The 19,517-nt window shown below is 39.5% G+C and overlaps 1 protein-coding gene across 4 annotated transcripts in view; it reads right to left on the bottom strand.

Annotated features, from left to right (window-relative positions):
- Positions 1-441: 441 nt before the first annotated feature.
- KIAA0319 (KIAA0319 ortholog) overlaps positions 442-19,517 on the bottom strand; it is a 65,466-nt gene continuing 46,390 nt past the window's right edge. For 3 of the 4 annotated variants that reach the window (XM_071450749.1, XM_071450744.1, XM_071450745.1), the window contains 11 exons: positions 18,760-18,883; positions 17,279-17,411; positions 16,204-16,352; positions 14,192-14,343; positions 12,986-13,124; positions 11,630-11,789; positions 10,155-10,297; positions 9,059-9,181; positions 7,996-8,086; positions 6,381-6,472; positions 442-5,519 (listed from right to left, as the gene is read on the bottom strand). In XM_071450749.1, the coding sequence (XP_071306850.1) occupies positions 5,341-5,519; positions 6,381-6,472; positions 7,996-8,086; positions 9,059-9,181; positions 10,155-10,297; positions 11,630-11,789; positions 12,986-13,124; positions 14,192-14,343; positions 16,204-16,352; positions 17,279-17,411; positions 18,760-18,883 (1,485 nt within the window). In that variant the 3' untranslated portion in view covers positions 442-5,340. The remainder of the gene's footprint in view (positions 5,520-6,380; positions 6,473-7,995; positions 8,087-9,058; positions 9,182-10,154; positions 10,298-11,629; positions 11,790-12,985; positions 13,125-14,191; positions 14,344-16,203; positions 16,353-17,278; positions 17,412-18,759; positions 18,884-19,517) is intronic. The other variant, XM_071450756.1, reaches the window with a different exon arrangement.

Below are 19,517 nucleotides of genomic sequence, written 5' to 3'. Positions count from 1 at the left end.
CAGAAACAAGAGGCATAACCTACCCCTCTCTAACAGCATATTTGGGTTATATTCCACACCTGTATCTCTGATTACTGCTAAGCAGCTGACTCAAGTATGGAGTCTGTGACAGAGTAAGCCACTGAACCTGTGAAACTACCCCACTTGGCATGACAGCTGGTGATTACTTCCACACAGCCAATTAAAGCAAGTAAGGACAAGCACCACATGAAAATTTATTGTGAAGTGCAGTAAATTATTTTTTTCCTGCTCTCTGATCTACTGAATTATATTACCTCTCTAGTAAAAGATGCTTCTGCCAGTAGGGAGGGAAGGAATCAGCTACTGCATTGCTTTTATGTTTGAGTATGGACAAGCTATGGAAGACAACATATGTCTATTAACCTGGCCTGACTGTGGGATCCAATACAGAATACCATGCCTAAAAAAGTACCTGACAAGTTTCTAAAAGGAAAGACAAAACTTTATTAATAGTTACATAAATGTAGTAATTTCAGCTCAGAAATGGTTCCAGTTACAATACAATAGCATTTGCAATAAATAACATTTTCTAGAAACAGATTCCTAATATAAATTCTGTAATAGCTCACCCATCCACCCACAGGGAGAAGTGCTTTCATACAGAGACAAAATACAGATGTGCAGCTCATCTGCACCTGATTCATAGCCTGTACAAAAATCATTTGCCTTTGTTGCCTCCTTCTTAAAATTTTATTTCTAAATTTTATATTTCCCTCCTTTGCCTTGAGGAGTTAAGGATATAAAAGGTACATGAAATGGGTTTTTCTTTGCTGCAGAAGTATAGGATTAGTATTCAAGTTAGGGATCCCTGATAAGCAATAACTGACATTAAGAAACTAATTCACCTGTATCCCATTTCCTTCTCCTGAAGGAACGTTTTCCTCTCTCAAATCTCACCAAAATGTCAGAAGACTACACTTACTGTTCTTTTATTACCACCACCCTGAAGCTCCACCTGACTACTGCCCATTACTGGAATACAGGGAGCAAAATTAATTTCACTTGAGGTGAGCAGGAATAGAACAGGAATAAATGCAGGAATAGAACATTTCCCTCATTTGAGGAACTCAATTATTTCAAGAACATTAGAGTATCTGAGGAAAGTTTGCACCAGCACCAAGAACACATGCATGCACTCACTGTCTCACTGTTAAGTTCCTTGCATGTGTGTGAACTTCTGATTGCCCAAAGGAGACAAAAGAAAGGAAATTTGACATTGTATAAGCAAACATCTGACAGCACAAAACATATGCTCGAACAGCACTTTTATCTGATGCATCTGACAGAGGGAGAGTAAGACTGTTTACCTAAAGGACAGAGTTGATAATCTATTCTTACACACAAAACAAGAATAACCTTTTTCACCTATGTAAATAAACAATTGTCTGTAATTAGATATACTGCATTTTGCTTTGTTTTTCTACTTAATATGACAGGTTGAACCACAGGACAGAGAACTTGGATGTGGATCTCAACAGATTTGCCGAGGTAAACTTTCTTCCATACTGCAGTATGATTCTAGTTAGGAAAAGAAAATCCACAAGACAATTACCTGTTGACAGCCATGGCAGTTTCATGCTGTGTATGTACTGCATTGAATACTACAATTGGATAACTGAACCTTTTTAATACTTGGGAAGTTTTTTTCCAAAATACACTCCTTCCTTAAAATGCAAACAAAGGCAGTCCTTTTACATAGCTGGAAAATCCCTTGTGCGTGTAAAATCAAGATGCAAATGAAAATCCAGTGCTTACACTTCAAGGCAATGAGGCACTGCAAGTATCACCACACTGCCTGCCTTCAATGAGAGGCAGTATCTTAGCAGTGCCAAACTGAATTATTCTTTATTTTCAGTAGACTCTGAGCCACACAGGACAGCTATCTGGTCTCCTCTGCTTTTCAGTGCAGATGAGTCTTTTGGGAATTTTACAAATCAGCTGCCAGTACTCTTTCTGTATGTGAAGGAAAACAGTGTGCAGAAGTAAACGTGAGGACTGAGAACCTTCTTGGAATCTATAATAACCTGAAACAAAGGGTTAGAATCCAAATTCTGCCATTGTGTTTGCATTACAGCCAGTTTTCTGACCCTTCATTCAAGGTATGAACTGACATTCTGCAAGAAAGCAGTAGTTCTAGAAGTAACAATTATACTGAATCAAGATACAAGGCTTGCTATAGTCCCTCCTAAATTCCTGACACAAGTGACACAAACTTGTCCAAGTGACACAAACGTGATACTACAAATTCACAGAGCCAGAAATTATTGCTTTCAGCTTCTGTGCAATGCCACGTATTAAAAGCAAGCCTGCCTTATGGTAAGAGGAATAACTTCTTCCAAGCAGGTGGAATAATCAAACTAGAACCAGAAGCAGCTGAAAAATTTAAACTATATTCAACTTTGAAAAGACAGCTAAAATACTGTTAGCAACAAAGATGTTAAAGTATCATCAGAACTGAATTTACCAAGCAACTTCCACTTGCTAGGGCCTTATACAATGAGAAACTGGTCTAAATATTTCTCATTTGTTAGAGTGAGAAACACTTAGCCAAATCATGCATATGTTCTCATGGCCCATGAACTTACCAGAGATCCAAACGATCTGGGCCCACCAATGTGCATCCGTGGGCATGGGAATAGTCCTGGAAATTCTGCAGCATTAAGGAATGCAGATTTATGATTCCTGGAGTTGTTTTACTAGAGAAACAATTCTTCATTTTGGTGGGGTTTGTATGTTTGGTTTTTTTGGGTTTTTTTAAGATATTTCAATACCTTCAAAGAAGAACATCCTAGGTTTCAGCACTGGCTTTAAAAACATAAAATAAACTCAAAAGACATAAGTCACTAATTTCACAAAACTGACAGATGCTGCAGACTGCACTGACATGTCCTAGCAGGTAAGCTTATAGATAAAGGCACACTGGAGACAGTATTTATCAGAAGCATCAGTGGCAGGACAGCACGTACAAACTTGAAATTATTTAGGCAACTTATTTCCTTGTTTAAAAATGCATGTTTTCAAGAGAATAATTCCTGAAAAATCCAAATCCCAACATTTGGATTTCAAAGGACAGAAATAAATTACTGTTTTGAGTGGGCTTTAAGTTTTTTCAGGAATGCTTTAAAATGAACACTGCTTTTATTATGTTAACACATCTGGAGCAGGAACTGAAAGACATCAGAAGCTGACCTTGCTTTTGTTGACCAAGATATTTAAAAATATATATACACACACACACACTCTCTCAAGAAGAGGGAGAGTGTGATAAAGTAGATTTGTTTCAAGAAATACCCCAAACCCCCCATACACAGAGCTGAAACTTGGTTTCTGAATAAAGCAAATCATACCATTCCTACTGCACTCCTTATGGGAAAAACATAGACAACACCTGTATTAGCCCTTTTTAGCTCTTCACAGCCTCTCCCACCACAATGACTCCTGCAGCCACACAAAGATCTCCAGAAAAATGCAGGGCTGGACACAGGGTAAAAATACTCCTCAGTGCTGAATTAGTAGTCTTAGGGACTGTTGCTGACTGCACTTGATAATCAAAAGTATAAAACAAGTTATGAGCATGCTATGTTGCTGCAACTTCTGACCACTGATTTCTTCCAGCCTAGACAGTTCTGACTGTTGCCCAAGTCCAGTAACAAGAGTAGCACAGAAGCCACAGTGTTCAAGCCAGCTACTCTGTTGTGTCAGACTTCAAAGAAAGGATGGAAAAAGCCCCAAAATCCTCAACTACATTATTCCTCATGATGGAAATGGGCTATGCAGCCTCCCTGACCCTTCTAAACTGCTCCCCTTGATCTCTATACTGCTCTATTCTCTGATAACAGGTTCTTTACCACTGGATTAAAAAAAAACCCCAAAGCATTAAAAACCTCTTCAAAAATGCTCCCAGAGGAATGCTTTCTCCATCAAAACACATCTTCCTCCATCTCAGTCCTAGACTTCAGTACATCAGTAGAGTAGCCCCAGGAAAAGCTGATGTCATGGCTAAACAGTACCACTGATACAGATGCTCCCACAGTGAAGCCTGTGTATAAAAGTCAGGTCTTCAGTTTGGGATTTCAAAAGCAGTACTGGGGACATGATTTCAAAGCCTAACAAGCAGACTGTGAAGAAATTACCCAGACTGTGAACAAGAATGTCAGAACTGCAATACACCTACCCTTGCCAAAGACCAAAAAGGATCTCTTTAGGCCAATACACCCAGTCACTCAATAGCCAGAGAGAAAAACAGTCAAACAATCTTATGTTCAAGCTAAAACATTGCTCAGTACCAATTACCATGACAATGAAAGTACAATGAACCTCCTGCTCCACACAGGGTATGTGCCACAAACATTTCATTGCACAAGTGCCCAGCGCATCCTTTAATTGGGCACTTGATGCTGACAGATGGAAACTCACCCTAGCTGAGCATTCAGTCTTAAAAGGTCCAGAGCTCCTCAAAGTGATCTAAAAAGATTGTTTGGGATGCTCAAAATGCTTCTCAAGGTGCATCACACCAAGTCCTTCCTGCTACAGTTTCCTGGATGGATATGGCAGAACCAAAGCAATTTGATCATTACAGAAGCAACCTAAGGCTAGATTTCCCTGAAGACATCACACCTCCTATGTGAATACAGGGGATGTTGCATCCTACAGGACACAGATATACCATGTTACATTACAGCTGATCCAGTGCAACTGCTCCAGATTTTAACTTTCTCTGAAAACAAGAATGTTTTCACCCAATGAACACTACCCTACCCAATGAACACTATCCTAGAAAAGGAAGTCCCAAAGTACAGATGGATAAAGACAATGCACTAAAAATGCCCTTTGTGTTTCCATCCTAAACGAAAATTAAGATGGAGCCTGTGGCCACATATTGCTCTCTATAATTGTAAGGAACTTCATCTGTATTGGCTTTTGCTGTTGTAAATCACACCACTTCTCAAAGAGAGCATGAGGAGCACATATGAATCTGTATGCGGTTGTTAGTTACCATAGTTTATAGCAGAACAGCCCTGGCTAGTTTTGTAGCAGTGATATAGAAAAAAAGGCCTTCTGAAGTTCAAACATTCAGCACAGAACATGCAAGGAATAAGATGTGCTTTTTCTTGTTCCTAGAATGGTGACAAGAGGAGTTAGCTGACCATCTAATCCTTTCTCCCTCCTTCTGCCTTCCCCTACCTGTGCTAAAAATTTACACTTTAATCTGCAATTAGTTGATATTTTAGGAAGATTTTGGTTCTGGAAAAACAGAAGTGGGCCAACATGTTTCAGATGTGTCGCACCAGTGTGTTCTGTGCTTTTACCCTCATTCAGTTATCTGTCTTTGGAGCTGTAGTTGAAGGAAACTCCATTTCTGATGGACCCATTTATAAGTGTTCTAGAATTCTCTCTTTCGATCTTTTCTCTGCTGAAGATAGTGTCCTGATCACTGTCAAACTCTGACTCAGAGACCATCAGACTGGAATTGTGTTCTGTACTTCTGTGTTTTATACCTGACAATAAAAAAGCAAAACAAACTCATTAGAAAGGCTTGGAATTTTAGTAGCATATTACCATCTTCTCCCCTGCTGTGATATGAAAAGTAAGTGAAAACATTCACTGAAGTGCAATGTAACAGCACACAGCACACACCAATACAAAAACTGACTTTAGAAGTATCATATACAATTTCAGATACTTTTATGACTTCATTGCAGGCCCATCAGTTTATAACTCTGAAATGTGAATATATGTATTTAAATTTAAATGTAGTTGAACAACTAGATTATCTTAGTACACACCCAATATATTATTAGTATCTTGAATCTGGAATCAATCTGTCCACTCAATGACCTTATTAACATGAGTGGCAATGAAAGGTCAAGATTTCTACAGAAACATTATCTCTGTCTTTCTAGGACAGCAATTTCTCAGAATGATTTTGCTTCCTTGGATTCCAACATTTCCCTTGCTAAAAACTGAAAGTCAGGTAAATTAAAAGACATGTAAACAGCAGCTGAAATCTACTGATGTCTAACAGGGCACTGATGGGTCAGGAGGGAACTGCTGTGCAGCCACAAAACCAGCTCCAAATTAAAGCATGTGCTGAGGAGGAAGGCTCACATGGAGAAAATCTGTGGGGCAATTGAATGTTCTAAATTAAGATAAACTCTGAAGCTCAGAGCAGAGGCTGAGCCCAAGGCTTTATCAAAGGAATTAACTGATTCTCCCACAACCACTTCACTGTCTGTTTGTCTCTACCATTCCCAAACTTGTAGGCCTGCTTCTGGGCTCTTCCTGCCTACAGGTATCAATTCAGACACACTGGCTGCAGATTTGGAGGGTGAGCTCCTGGGCTGCCATACAGCACCTACCATATTTGGGCCGTAGCTCCATCCTCTCCTGTTCATCTATGTTATCTAGGATGGTATATTTTGTTTTCTTTCTTATCTTTGTCCTCTTCCGGCTAAAAAGATAGTAACCAAAAAGACATTTAATTCTCATGTACACACATAAATCTGCCCCCCGCTTCCTTTTCATATACATACGCCAATATACAGAATGTTATTGTATTTTCCCACCTCCACTTAAAAATATTGCTAGTTTATACCTGAGTAAGGCAGTTGTACAATATGGATGAGACAGTATAGCTAATTCTCACTGATATAAAAAGATGAAGAAAGCAAGGCAGATTGATTTGCTCTCCTAAGCCACAGTTTGTTCAATTTCAGCATAGTAACTACAAACATGGTAGATGAATATTCATGTGCCCCACAGTTCACGGTGGAGAAGCTACCTTACTGCTCAGCCAGCATTACAGCAACAGCCAGCCTTGGCCTCCCCTCCATATCTTCTGTAGAATTCATCTGGCAACTCAAAGTTTTTAAAAACTCCAAATCTCCAGCCAAATCTTGAGTCTACACTGTCTTTTTCATGTGGTTTCCACAAGGCAAACTCTTGACATTCTGTCCCATGCTGTAATTCCCTCCTCTTTTTCACAGGATCTGTATCAACCAGCCCTCACTCTCAGGCACAAGCCACATGAGGAGAAAGGACAAAAGCAACTGAACTTACAAAAAAATCCCTCAAATAATCATCCAATATGCACAAGCCTGTGAGGCTGCACCCCGCACTGTGGGAGTGGAATGGGACACATTTTACTATTTAAAGTTTTCTATTTACAGCGCTGTTCCTTCAACCATAAAAAATAAAATTGGTATCAACTCCTACACATCCTTTACATATTGCAAAGACACCCTAGAAAAAGATGAAAACCCAGAAAGATTGTGATGGCATTTTATTTTTGCTAACACCTGAACAAGCTATCTATTTGCTAAGTTGTTTGAGCTGCAGCAAAAACACTTGTTCTAGTGACAGAAATTGCAGGGGCTTGTCACTTGAAAGAGAATTTCTTATCAGCTCACTAGGGAAGACTGGAGGGGAGGCAGGGAGGGAAACAACATTCAGTAGTATGAATGCTCCTGTTTAAGGAAAGAGGAAGCAAGAAGTCTGCACGACTGAGATCACTAGAGTAAGCCTTGCCTGTAAGCCACATGTAGCCTGGGCATCCACCCTTCTTGTCCAAAGCATAAAACAGATTGGGAGCAGATCCTTTCCCATGGCCTAGAACACTCCTACATCAGTGACCTTCAGGGTGTGCCTTTTATTTTTTTAGCACGCAGTACCTGCAGGTCTCAGTAGGAGACTGAAGATCTGCAGTATACTCTCAGCATTTTAACATCAATTATCACTTAATATGAAGGATACTGCAACATCAACTTTTTGGTTTTCATAATGCAGAAGAGCACAGACACACAAATGGATACTCCTTTTTTTCAAAAGAAGGATGTGTCTACAGAAACAGCTACAGGAAGCTCCTCGCATGTCCAAAATGAGCTCAGTGGTTTAGTGCTATGGACTGGACTAAAACGTGGCAGTTGTGTGCAATTTTTGTGTGTGCCCCATCAAAAAGAAACACAAATCATGTACCTTTTACAGCAGCAGATGCAGAACCAGGCAAGCCCTACCATGACCACAATGAAAATAAAAACAGATACAGTCACATAGAGTATACTCCACTCTGAAAAAAGAAACACAACAGTGCTTTGTAAGGTCATATGAATAGAATAACTTCTAATACAACTCCATTAAAATAACCAATCCTGAGGAATGGGGAGTGACAACAGGAATGTAGGAAAACTCAGCACCAACATATTCTTAGATGAATTCCTAAAAATCTTTAAGCTTTAAGATTAAAAGTGCACATTAGATATACTATTAGATATCAGATACTCTCAAATAGCTTTCACCACCTCAAGATATCTGAAGTCTATGTGGGAACTGACAGTCCTGCAAGGGGTCGTGGTTATCACCTCAGTTATCATTCCCTAACTGAAATAAAAAGAGGTGCTCTGGGTCTGGCACTTTAGTAGTGCTTCATAAGAGGAGCTGATTAGATGTAGATCCTTCTAGCTCCACATTTATATTTATAAATCCAGGTAAACAGGAAAGGATATAGAGATATGTGCAATCATTTGAACTCCAACATGTGTATACTCACAGTTGTCAGTGTTATCAGGTTCTAAAGGTCAGTATTGTTCAGTCTGGAAGACTGATGTCTTTTTTGCTTAGATGAGATCATATTCTGTCACAGAAGCATCAACCACCCACTCAGAGAAATTGAAATAGTTTCCTCTTTTCCAGCTTTGCAACAGTTCTACTCAAAAGCTTTGCAATGCCCATGTTATTCAACAAACCCTCCAACTGGCCCCAAATTGTTTCAAAATCTCCCTCCCATTACCAAGTTTTCACATTATTTGATCAAATAGTGATTCTCTTCAAAATTTAGGCTACTACTGTCAAGATATCATTTCAAGAAATTATTCAAATATTTTTCTATAGAAAGGTATTGTTGGGCTGGAAAACACAGACTGTTCTAGTCTCCCCTCAGCCATCTACCTCTTAAGTATTCCCCATTCTGAGAACAAATAATCAACAGTCTCACATGACAACAAGTTACTCTTGAAAGACATCCCACAACACCCAAACTTACCACAATTACTCTCTCCATCATTGAGATAACGATGAATCAAGTTTTCCATCCACAGCTGGTAGCAAATGCAGCGCTTTGTTATGGGGTCACAGTGCCCATGTCCAGAGCATTTCAAAAGACAGGCTAAGAACAGAACCAAACACAGGGTCTGTTGTGTAAAGGGACAACTTTTCATACATCCTCTTAATGTTAGACTAGATTGGTGGCAAAGCATCTGGCTCATAACACTGTGATATGTTTTGAAACTGCCCTTCCTTTGGGGTTATGTGTCAAATAGATCTACAGTCTAGCAGACTGCTGGCTGTGTGAAGAAAGAATGTAATCAAAGTATATTTATAATAGAACAACAATTTTTTCAACCAGTAAATAAAGACAGAATTTACTGCACAATCAGTGACTATTTTATCACCAGAGCTTGCTTACTTTGTTTGTACTTGAATTGTTGTGTCCTGATTTTAAATTATGGAGAAGTTATGTCTGTAATACCTAAGGATCATAAAGGGTTGACATTACTAGTGAAGCTTAGAATAAGCTTAGAAGTTCAAGCATCTTTTGGGGCAAAATAAAGAGTTCATTATAGGAAACCCCAGCGGCCTGTGTATATTGCAAAGATTAGAAGATTAGGTGGTAACGCTGATATCATCCATTTTTCCTGATACAGGCAGACAAGAACAAGTTCGATTACAAGCCTATTTACTGTAAAAGCCCTGAAGGAAGCATAGACATGAAACATACCTACTTTATGGCTATATTAAGTTTTGCACATCTTGTAAGAAAAGGTATCTTTATCCTCATATCCTCATTATCCTTAAATATACCTTTAAGGTATCTATCCTCATTCCACAGGCCTTCCTGATGCAGACCAGATTAAGATGTGCCTGCTGATACAGATGGCATCTTTTAAGAGTGACTGACATCAGTCTACCCACCACAAATCATGAAGCATTATAGGTATTGTCCTCAACATCATCTTTTGTAAAGCTACCAAGCCCAGACACCAGATGGCAGCCAGAAAGACTTCATGCAGTGTTTCCAGGTGCTGTATTAGCCAAATATCTGCAAAGTTCTGAGATGGACAAGCACAATCAAAACATACCAGCTGTGTCAACTCGCAGGACTTTAAAAAGCAGGAAGTCAGCCTTCTGTTTCAAAAGCTGCACGTGCAGAGTCCGTGAGACATCTGATGCCTTGATCACCGTGGAAGGATGCCCGTTCTGCACGTAGAACACAACTGCAGTGCTGCAGAAAGAACAGCTAAGGTCAGGACTGCTGTCACAGACCACTTTTGTAATGCATTTAGCAATAAAGTATAAAGGCAAATCGCGTTTAGTCTTTTTGGCTTCTGGAAAGCCAACATCACTACTGATAAAGACTAGGGAACTCTGTCTGTGGAGCCCTGAACTGATCTTCATTCTGAGCTGGGAACACCAGCAGTTCTTGGGATTCTCAGTTTCACAGACAATAGAGAAGGATAACAGCAAATATAATTCCCTCCTTGGTCTTCCTGACTTTTGCTTTAAATATGTATACAGTTGCTTTCTCCACTGTCATATAAAGCCTGTCACAAAACACTCTGAAGCAATTTCACTAAATTTAGGAAACTGAATTTAATAGGAGAAAAAGCTCAGAAGCAAAGGATCCAGAGAATTTAATGTGGAAGCCCTTCTGCCCTGTCATCCACAACTTGTAAGTTGGGTGGTGCTGATCTCACCCTGTATCAGACACTTCAGGGAACATTTGAATTTGAATTTGAACAATTTAATTTGAAAAGCTGTGATTAGAAATACCATAGCTATAAATGGTAGACTTTCCACACTGTGTTTTTAAATTTTAAGAAGCTCCCCAAAAGCTAAACAAACATCAAAATGGGTTTTAAATTACAAAGTGGTTGACAACAAGTAATTTAAAGCTAACTCATGTAAACAGCTTCTACCAATCATGCTGAGAAGTTTCTCAGGGTACACACAGCCATCTCTAGCATTCTACACCAAATGGAGGGAGTATTTCTTCTTCACAGTAAAATACCACATTTAAGAGAATCCACTGTGGAGTTTTCTGTGCAAAAAATGGATTTTCATCACCAGTTACCTCAGAAAATGTTTATAAAATATTAAGAATATCAAAACCATGGAGAAGAAGTAGAAAAAAAAGGGGAAATAAAATGGGCTTGATTAAACAGAGTTGGAACATTATTTTGAAATACAATACATGCTTCACTATGAGAAAGTTTGTTTATCTAACTCCATCCAACATTTGGAAAAAATAGCAGCACAGTATGGAATAAAGACACTGAAATATATATGCATGCACTTTCTTTAAAGGAAAAAGAAAAAAATTGTCCAGAAGAAATAGGATTTTTTTTTTAAAACAAAACACATCAGTTCTGGGCGTCTACAGAGTTTACTTTGTCAATTTTCTACCACAGAAGGAATTCACCTTTTAAAGTACATTCTGTTGAGAAGTATAGCATTTTTTGTCATCTTAGGAAAGATTATTTTACAACTAATTACGAGCAGTGAGAGAGGCAAAGTAAATCACAAGGATTTCTGGCACAACAGGACATCTTTGTACCTTATATCTGAGTAGGCTTGTATCTTCTGAACTTTGATATCTGAATCCAAAACATTCAGCAGTACAGCCAACTGTCTCACCAGAGTGTCCTTCTGCTGCTCACTTAACTGTCCCACTCCAACCTGCAGGATCAGCTCCACCAGGCCACTCCTTTTGGGATCTGACAGAAGAAGAACATGCTATTCCTTCAGAGACTGGCAAGTATTTCAGTACCAACATGCAGTGCTTGACAGTATTTCTTAACACTATAGTTTTCTGCGCAAGACCCCTATCACTGATAAGCCAACTCTTTTGTGTTCTTAGAGAAGTACTCGCTTATTTTGTCACATTATCTATGAAACAAACCTGGTGAGTCCTAAGATAGTAACCCATCTTATCAATAGAAATAAAGTACTTCAGGGTGCACTTTCAGCATTTACACATTTCTGTGCAGAAAAGCAACTTCTTCTCTCCTAAGTGCTGCCATCCTGAAGTCAGAGGTAAGCACTAGATGAGTCCAATTATCAAGTTCCCTGCTAGTAATCTATTGCTGACAACTCAGGAAAAGGGAGCCACAGATGGACTTGTAGCATGCAAGACAGTGAACAAGTCTAAATGAGGATGGTAAATTTGAGAAATATCAGGTATGTTTACCCTGACTACCCTCGCAAACTGTGGTTTCTGTTACATGGTGCTCGAACTTCTAGAGTGCCTTGCAAACAAAACAAACTTCACAGATATCTCATGAGAATCATAATCCAATTACTATGACTACATTCAACAGTAAACTGAGGAACAAAAATAAAATCATTGCCCCGAAGCCAGATAAACAAGGTGTCTCTGACAGAGCCAAGATTTCAGACTCTTTTCCTGAGAGTTCAACTTCCATCATTTAGCTATTTCATCTGCATTTACAACCCCCTGAAATTCTTAAGAGGAATTTTTTGGTCTTTCAGGATGAAAGGAGAAAAACAAACAAAACCACACTTTTAACCACCAAACAGCAGCATTTGTACTTAAATTTAATGGTCAGCACCCATCTCTTTCTATTGGCCAAACTAATTAACAACTAGAAAAAGAAACAAAAAACCTAAAATTAATGAGAAGCAACAAAAGCCTAATGAAAATATTAACTAGTAAGTATAATTTTTATTTATTTATGGTCCTAACTGTGGCAACTGTAGTAGTTAAGAATCCTTATGTCACTTTTTAACACACTTGGGCCTAGTCACAGAACAGTAACAAGGCAGAAAGAGAGAGACCTGTTTGCTCTGTGTTTTAACTTGAGAGATTCTCATCAATATCTGAATAAATAAGTGAGGAGGAGAACAAAGATGTGGTATTCACAACATGTCGATGACCTTTTAATTGTCATACCAGGCCGAACTTCAACAGTTGCTGAATCAACATCTGAGTCTCCCTTAGCATCTGTCACTTTCAAGTGGAAAATATAGGTTCCTTCCACAAGGTTAGTTAGCTGCAGTACTGCCTCGTGGTCTGAGCCATGGATCACATCCTGCAAAAACAAGGTCCAGAATAGTTACACCTTCAGAGAAAGATTTCATTTGCAGGTTTCATTATCAAGTCAGCTATCTGGTATGTTGCTGTGTGTTCTTGCTTTGACTTTTGGGACAAATGTGACCTAGCCAGAGTTTATAGCAGAGTAATGAAATTTGGCAGCGATAGTTAATGAGGATGTCTGCACACTATGGATATTTTCATTAAAAATACCCAAAGAGAGAACAGCTGACAATTTGAAGAACTCATCTTCTTGAAAATCCAAGACAGTTACATTGTTATTTCCCAATTCTATTCTGGTATCCTTAGTTCTGCTTCCTTAACTCCTAATTTCTTCTCCTTGGAGTTAATGCATTTTCAACTAGCAACTCTGCCAGCTATATTTAAGCTAAACCTCTTCAATTCTTACAGCTTCATGCAAATTTCTTCTCGCAGTTTTTTTTATGACTTGGCTTCTTCTCCTCTCCCAGTACTTGCTGATTTACTGATATTGCTGATCTTCCTGAGACCAACGAGCTATCCACAAAACTTTTTGCAAATAGGGAAAAAAATTATCCCAGTTTTATTAGCTGACACATAACTGAAGTTTATCCTCAGGTATTTCTGCTGTCTGCCCCGCTCAGAGAGCAGAATTCCCTGCCCTAACACCCCAGGCTAATTGTCTGCCAGGGAAGGTGCCTCCACATGTAATGCCAAAGACCATTTTTACCTTAAACTTTACCTCATATGGTACCAGGCAGGAATCCTTAATCTTTACTGGTACTTGCTCTCTCAGACCCTTCCTCCTTTGGACTATCTGGGTTTCAGATTTTATTTTTCTCTAAAACACATTAGCTTCATGCTATCACCAATTACTCTGCATTGCTGCAGTCCTTAGTTACTATATTCTCTAGCTGTACTGAAAATATCACCAGCCTCTTGAACCACAGCATTACAGAGAGCAGGAGAGACAAACCAGAAACAGGTAGCACACCTGACAGCATCTTATGGGTCATACCTGCTCTCCCTGCTGCAGTTATGTGCACAACAAAAGCCAAATTACGTTACAACCTTCAAGAAACTTACCCCAGCTGCTGGGCTTTGACCATCCCGAATCCACAAATATGACACAATCCCCTGGTCATCAGCAGACCCTGAGCCATCCAAGGTAACAGAGTTGTTTGGAAGCACTAGAACATGCTTCCCACCAGCATGCGCCCGGGGTGGACTGTTGTTTTCTAGCCATAAAAATAGTGGAGAAGGATTTGCTTTCAAAACATGTGACATGCCATTGTCAATACACCCACATTCCAATTCTTCACCTGACAACTACAGACAATAACAACAGAACCTCATATCAAAGCTACAGGGAAAGGATGAGTTGGCATACAAAATCTGGCTCTGAGCATATTGCAGTTCAGGAGAAAGATCTTTTTCAAAAAGCATTGTGGGATATTCTATTTATAGTCCCACAATAACTTAAGCATCAGATCTTCTCAGTCAAGCAAAAAGATTTTCTGCCTACTTAGAAACACAGCACAGCGTGAGATCACCATGCTGGGACCTTTTCATCTGGAAAATCACTTATTACCCAATAGAAGCTTGTGCAAGATCTTGTATCTTCAAAATGCCTGTATTTAGGCAAAATGCAATCAGGAAACTTAAGAGTAAGTCTAATTCCCAAGTGTTTTTTCTCACCACTAGCTGTGGAACTAAAACATGCATAGGGCATATGGTGAAGAAAAGCCAAAGAAGGATGAACATGTTCTCTTTTCAGAAACTAGACATCACTGATTTTTTTCAGAATACAACCAGTAAGCCAGGGCTCAAGGAAGCTGTGGAGCTGAGTGAAATACCTCACTGTACACAAACAGCTGGACATAAATAATCAATCCCAGGCAGATCTCAAGGGTGTTGTCTGTTAACAACACACGGTTGTGCCTCTTCCAAGTAAAATCAGTTGACTAAACTGTGTATTTTTAATATCAAACCCGTGCCTGTAGACAGAATTTATTGTGGCTACACTTCACAGCACAAACAAGACCATGGACATATTTGGGCAGAGCTGTTGCCACATACTTCTAACTGAACACTAACTGAAACTCTGCAATGTTCAAGCAATGTTGCACATGAGTAAAACAAAGTTCAGCTTCTTCTCCAAGATGCACATGGGTGACAGCAATGCCGATCCCAAGTATAATTTGGGCAGAGACTAGATTGGGAATAGTCAGCATAATGCCTCTAATCCTTGAAGGACTTGGGGTGTTGACTGACAAGAAGCTCAGCATGACCCAGCAATGTGCACTTGCAGTCCAGAAAGCCAACTGCATCCTGGGCTTGCTGAAGTCAACACATCCCTGGAAGTGTCCAAGGCCAGACTGGATGGGGCTTTGAGCTACCTGGTCTAGTGGAAGGTGTCCCAGCCTATGGCAGGAGGTTTTCAAGGTCCCTCCAAACCCAAACCACTCTATGATACTGTGATTATCCTAAAGCCTCTTCTACAGCTTGCATGTTGGGGAAAAAACCCACAAAATGTAAAATACCCCACACTACAACAACCGTTTCTCTGTATAATTAAAAAAACAAACAAACAACCCCAACAAAAATAAACCCACCACAAGAACACACCACCAAAAAAAAAAAAAAAAACCTAATAAAACAACTAAACAAACAACCCAGGTCTTTTAATATTAAATTTTTAAGTGGAACTTGGTTCACTGAGATGTCTCTTCTTGGATGTTACTTTAAAATCCACAGTGAAACTGCTTTTCTGCTCAAAGCCTAATTTCAAAATAAAATAAAAAAGTACCTTAATAATGTAGACATACAATTGTCAAAAATATTATTTTGGAGCATGTTTATTATAACTAATTTTGCATATATTGAACATTGAAACAGCTTGCAACAAAGGAAATTAATTCTTCAAAGGAAATTAATTAATACTAGTTCACTACAAAAGAGCCGTTTTCTTAAACACAAATGAAATATAACACCAAATATGTTACACCTTTCTGTTCTGATTTCCTTCACATTACACTAGCAAATGAATGAAGTGTCCAGTTGCACACCCTGCCCTAAGAGGCAGCAGCCAGGCTTACCTTCCTTCACAGTAATGGAGAGCACAGATGCACTGCTCAAGCCCTGCTGGTCTTTCACAGTCAGCCTGAAGTGATAGGTGCCGACCTGGAGACCAGTCACGGTTGCTACTGCCTTGTCAGTGTTTTCCATCTGTACAGAGCTTGGCCCACTGAAACAAAACATCTCACAACAATAATTGTGCCCAGCCAGCCAAACTGTGACTTCAGCAGCATTGCTCAGGCCTTTTGATTTTGTGTGTTATAGTTCTACTACTGCTGTAGGCACTGATGGCTAAAGAACCATTTGAGACATGAGTTTAGTTTAGAGAATTCATTAATGCCTTTTCTCAGGACATTCAAAACACCCAAGCACATATCCTCACCTATCAGAAGAGTAGAAAACACCCCCCAGAAGTTCAACCTCACCACAGCTCTAGCTCATGACAGCATGAAAACAGAACTATAACTAATAGCTATTTCATGCAAATTGTATTGCTCTAAGAGCCACTCACAACCCGTACTGTCTGCCAGCATAACTCTTCTTGTACCAAGAACAACAGCTGCACGAGTAAAATACCTTGCCCTTTTATTAAGGATCAGTTAGGTTTGCACATAAACATACAGTTATAAGATTTTGTAAAATATTTTCAATTATCATTCAAGAGTGATTTAGTCACCCATTCCTGGAAGTTCAGGGTAAAGTGACTGACACTTTACTGTTCAATAAACAAGTGACTGAAAAACCCTAGTTCTGAGCACAAATGGAAAATTTTGTGTATTACAGGATGCAACCCAAGCCTGCTACTTGCTTTTTAACAGGAGACACAGAAGTTCCTGTCATTTTCTCTTAATTTTATAAAAGTAGGCCTCAAAATGAAACATTGCAAAACATAGGCAGAGAGTGTCTAAGCTTTTCGAGTTCAGCTTAAAATTGCTATTTCTTATACTATTACTTACTCAAGTGGGATTGTCCTGAAAACAATTTTCAAACATAATTCACGATTCATCATTCAACATGATTGGATAAGAGGCTCTAGACTCAATCATTTTCACTTTGTTCTCTGTTTTACTAAGGATTAGTAAAATCTTTTGATACCTGATATTTTCCCAGTGATAGAAGACAATGCCTTGGTCATCTTGGCTTTTGCTTCCATCCAGTGTAGTACTTTCTACTGGGAAGGTCAACTCCTTGTCAGGGCCAGCCACTGCTACTGGAGGACTGTTATTTTCTGCAAAATTAGTATTTAGTGCATGACATTTTTGATGTAGTCACTGGCAAGGCCTGCCAATCAGATTTTACATAGGGTATTTTAATAAAAATTTGGTATATTGGCTCAAAAGGTACAAACCACAAGTATGACATGCACAAGCCAGCAGGTGGGAGGCCCACACTGCAGCAAGACAAATCCCACATCAAGTACTTCCCTTTTTCATAGTCCTAGCTGAAGGCATAGTCACACTCCCAAAAATCTTGCTGCATGCTCAATGCATTATATAAAATGTCATAAAACATGAGGGGTATTCTCCTGGTTCTACCAGTCCACCTCCTTCAAAACCTCCCACACAAATATGATTCTTTGCCCTCAGAGAAGATACTGACCCCTTCTCTCTGCTGCTCAAGGCCAGTAAGTTACTGCCAACTGAGAGCCTTTGAGAATTTAGCAAAGAAACATAACCTGCTACTCTGTTTTCAGCCTCTGCTTTTGTGACATGGTAAAACTGGCAACGCTACCATTTTTCTGTATATTCATTTACCCTTGAGCCTGACTTCAGCAACAGCATCTTTCTAACTCCACACTATAATGGGTTCTAAAAGGCACCACCACACACCACACTTCCAATTCATGTTCTTGTTTCTGCAGTGAATGACTGCTGTAAAGTTGCCCCAGAGGGATAAACTACAAAGGATGCATGTTAAGCAGCAACAGGAAGATAAAACATTTCTGCATGGTGGAATATGAGACCTGCACAGGGGCAGAAAAGGCTACTGTGGATGTAAAAGGCAAACATACAGTGAAAAAAAAAAGGCATTAAAAAATCACACAAGATCATTTTGGCTTATTCATCATTTGGCTCCCAAACCTAAATAAACATGTGAAAGATGCAGCTTTCAAAAAGTCCTTGGTCGACACTTCTTCCTTGGAAACACAAGACAATTTGTTTAAGTGAATTCAAATCACACAAGGACTCTTGCAGGAGAATTGCAAAACAATAAGAAAACTGAGCAAAGCACTGATTGATACGCTGAGCAGCTTTCAAAACAGACTCTGTAGGACATTAAACTCAAGAGCTACTCTTTGGGTTATAGAAGCAAATTCAAACAGACCTCTGTTGCCTTACATAACCAGGCTGGTGTGAGCCCTCAGGATCACCACCTGGATTTTGTTTGATTCTGCATTTGATTCTACACTTAACTGCCTGCTTTGACAGAAAATGGAGGTGAGCAACTCCTTTTTGTGGGGTACCAGGCACTGGGGCTGCCATATCAGTGGTACAATGCGAGGAGAGGAGGTGTTGGAGCCAAGGCAGCAGGCTGGGCCAGCCCTGAGGGAGCCAGTCATGCCTGCACTGACTTACCAGGCTGCACAATCAGCGTCACCTCGGCCGTGGAGCGCTGGTGTGCAGAGTCTGTCACAGTCAGCTGGAAGGTGTAATCTCCCTCCTGCATTGCAGAGAGCTGCAGGTACGGCGTCCGTACTCCCTTCGCAGCATCGGCAAGGACAGGGCACAAGATTAAACAGAAATGGGTTGTGGGCAATGAAAGGTCTTACAGAGCAAATGTAAGGAGAAAGAAATGCTTAGAGTCATAAATACAGTGTTTGAGCAAGGAGTTATGCACCTTGCAGATAAAGAGAAGGCTTAAAATTTGGCACACAGACAGAGGTAATGTGTTCACTATTCCAACTCTTCCTACCAACCCAGAGAAATATCTATAGGCAATAAATCCTACTTTCTTCTGTTGGTATAACCACTGCATACACCACATCTCCACAACAATAATTGTGAAACACATGGAACACTACCATTCTCAATTAGGAAATTAAACAGTGGTGAAAATTCCTACAGCTTATTCCATTTCCTTAGGGATATTTTAAAACCAAACATAATTACATCCTTTACTACTTATAAAAACTGTTAAATGCAAAACCAAGCTTGACTTGAATCCAGACAAATAGGGTTATGGAAAAAAACCCCATATTAAACAAGACAACTCTGTTCTGAGTTTACTCTTCCAGCAGAATTTACTGATACCTATAGAAATCATAAAATGACTGGGCCCAGCTATAGGTCCTTTTGCTAATAAAATGAACATTTGTGCATCTTTCATATGAGGA

This window comes from Agelaius tricolor, unplaced genomic scaffold (assembly GCF_023055355.1).
Source record: "Agelaius tricolor isolate 1412-34295 unplaced genomic scaffold, bAgeTri1.0.p SCAF_2, whole genome shotgun sequence".
Lineage (NCBI taxonomy): Eukaryota > Metazoa > Chordata > Aves > Passeriformes > Icteridae > Agelaius > Agelaius tricolor.
This window is presented reverse-complemented; position numbering and strand designations above follow the sequence as displayed.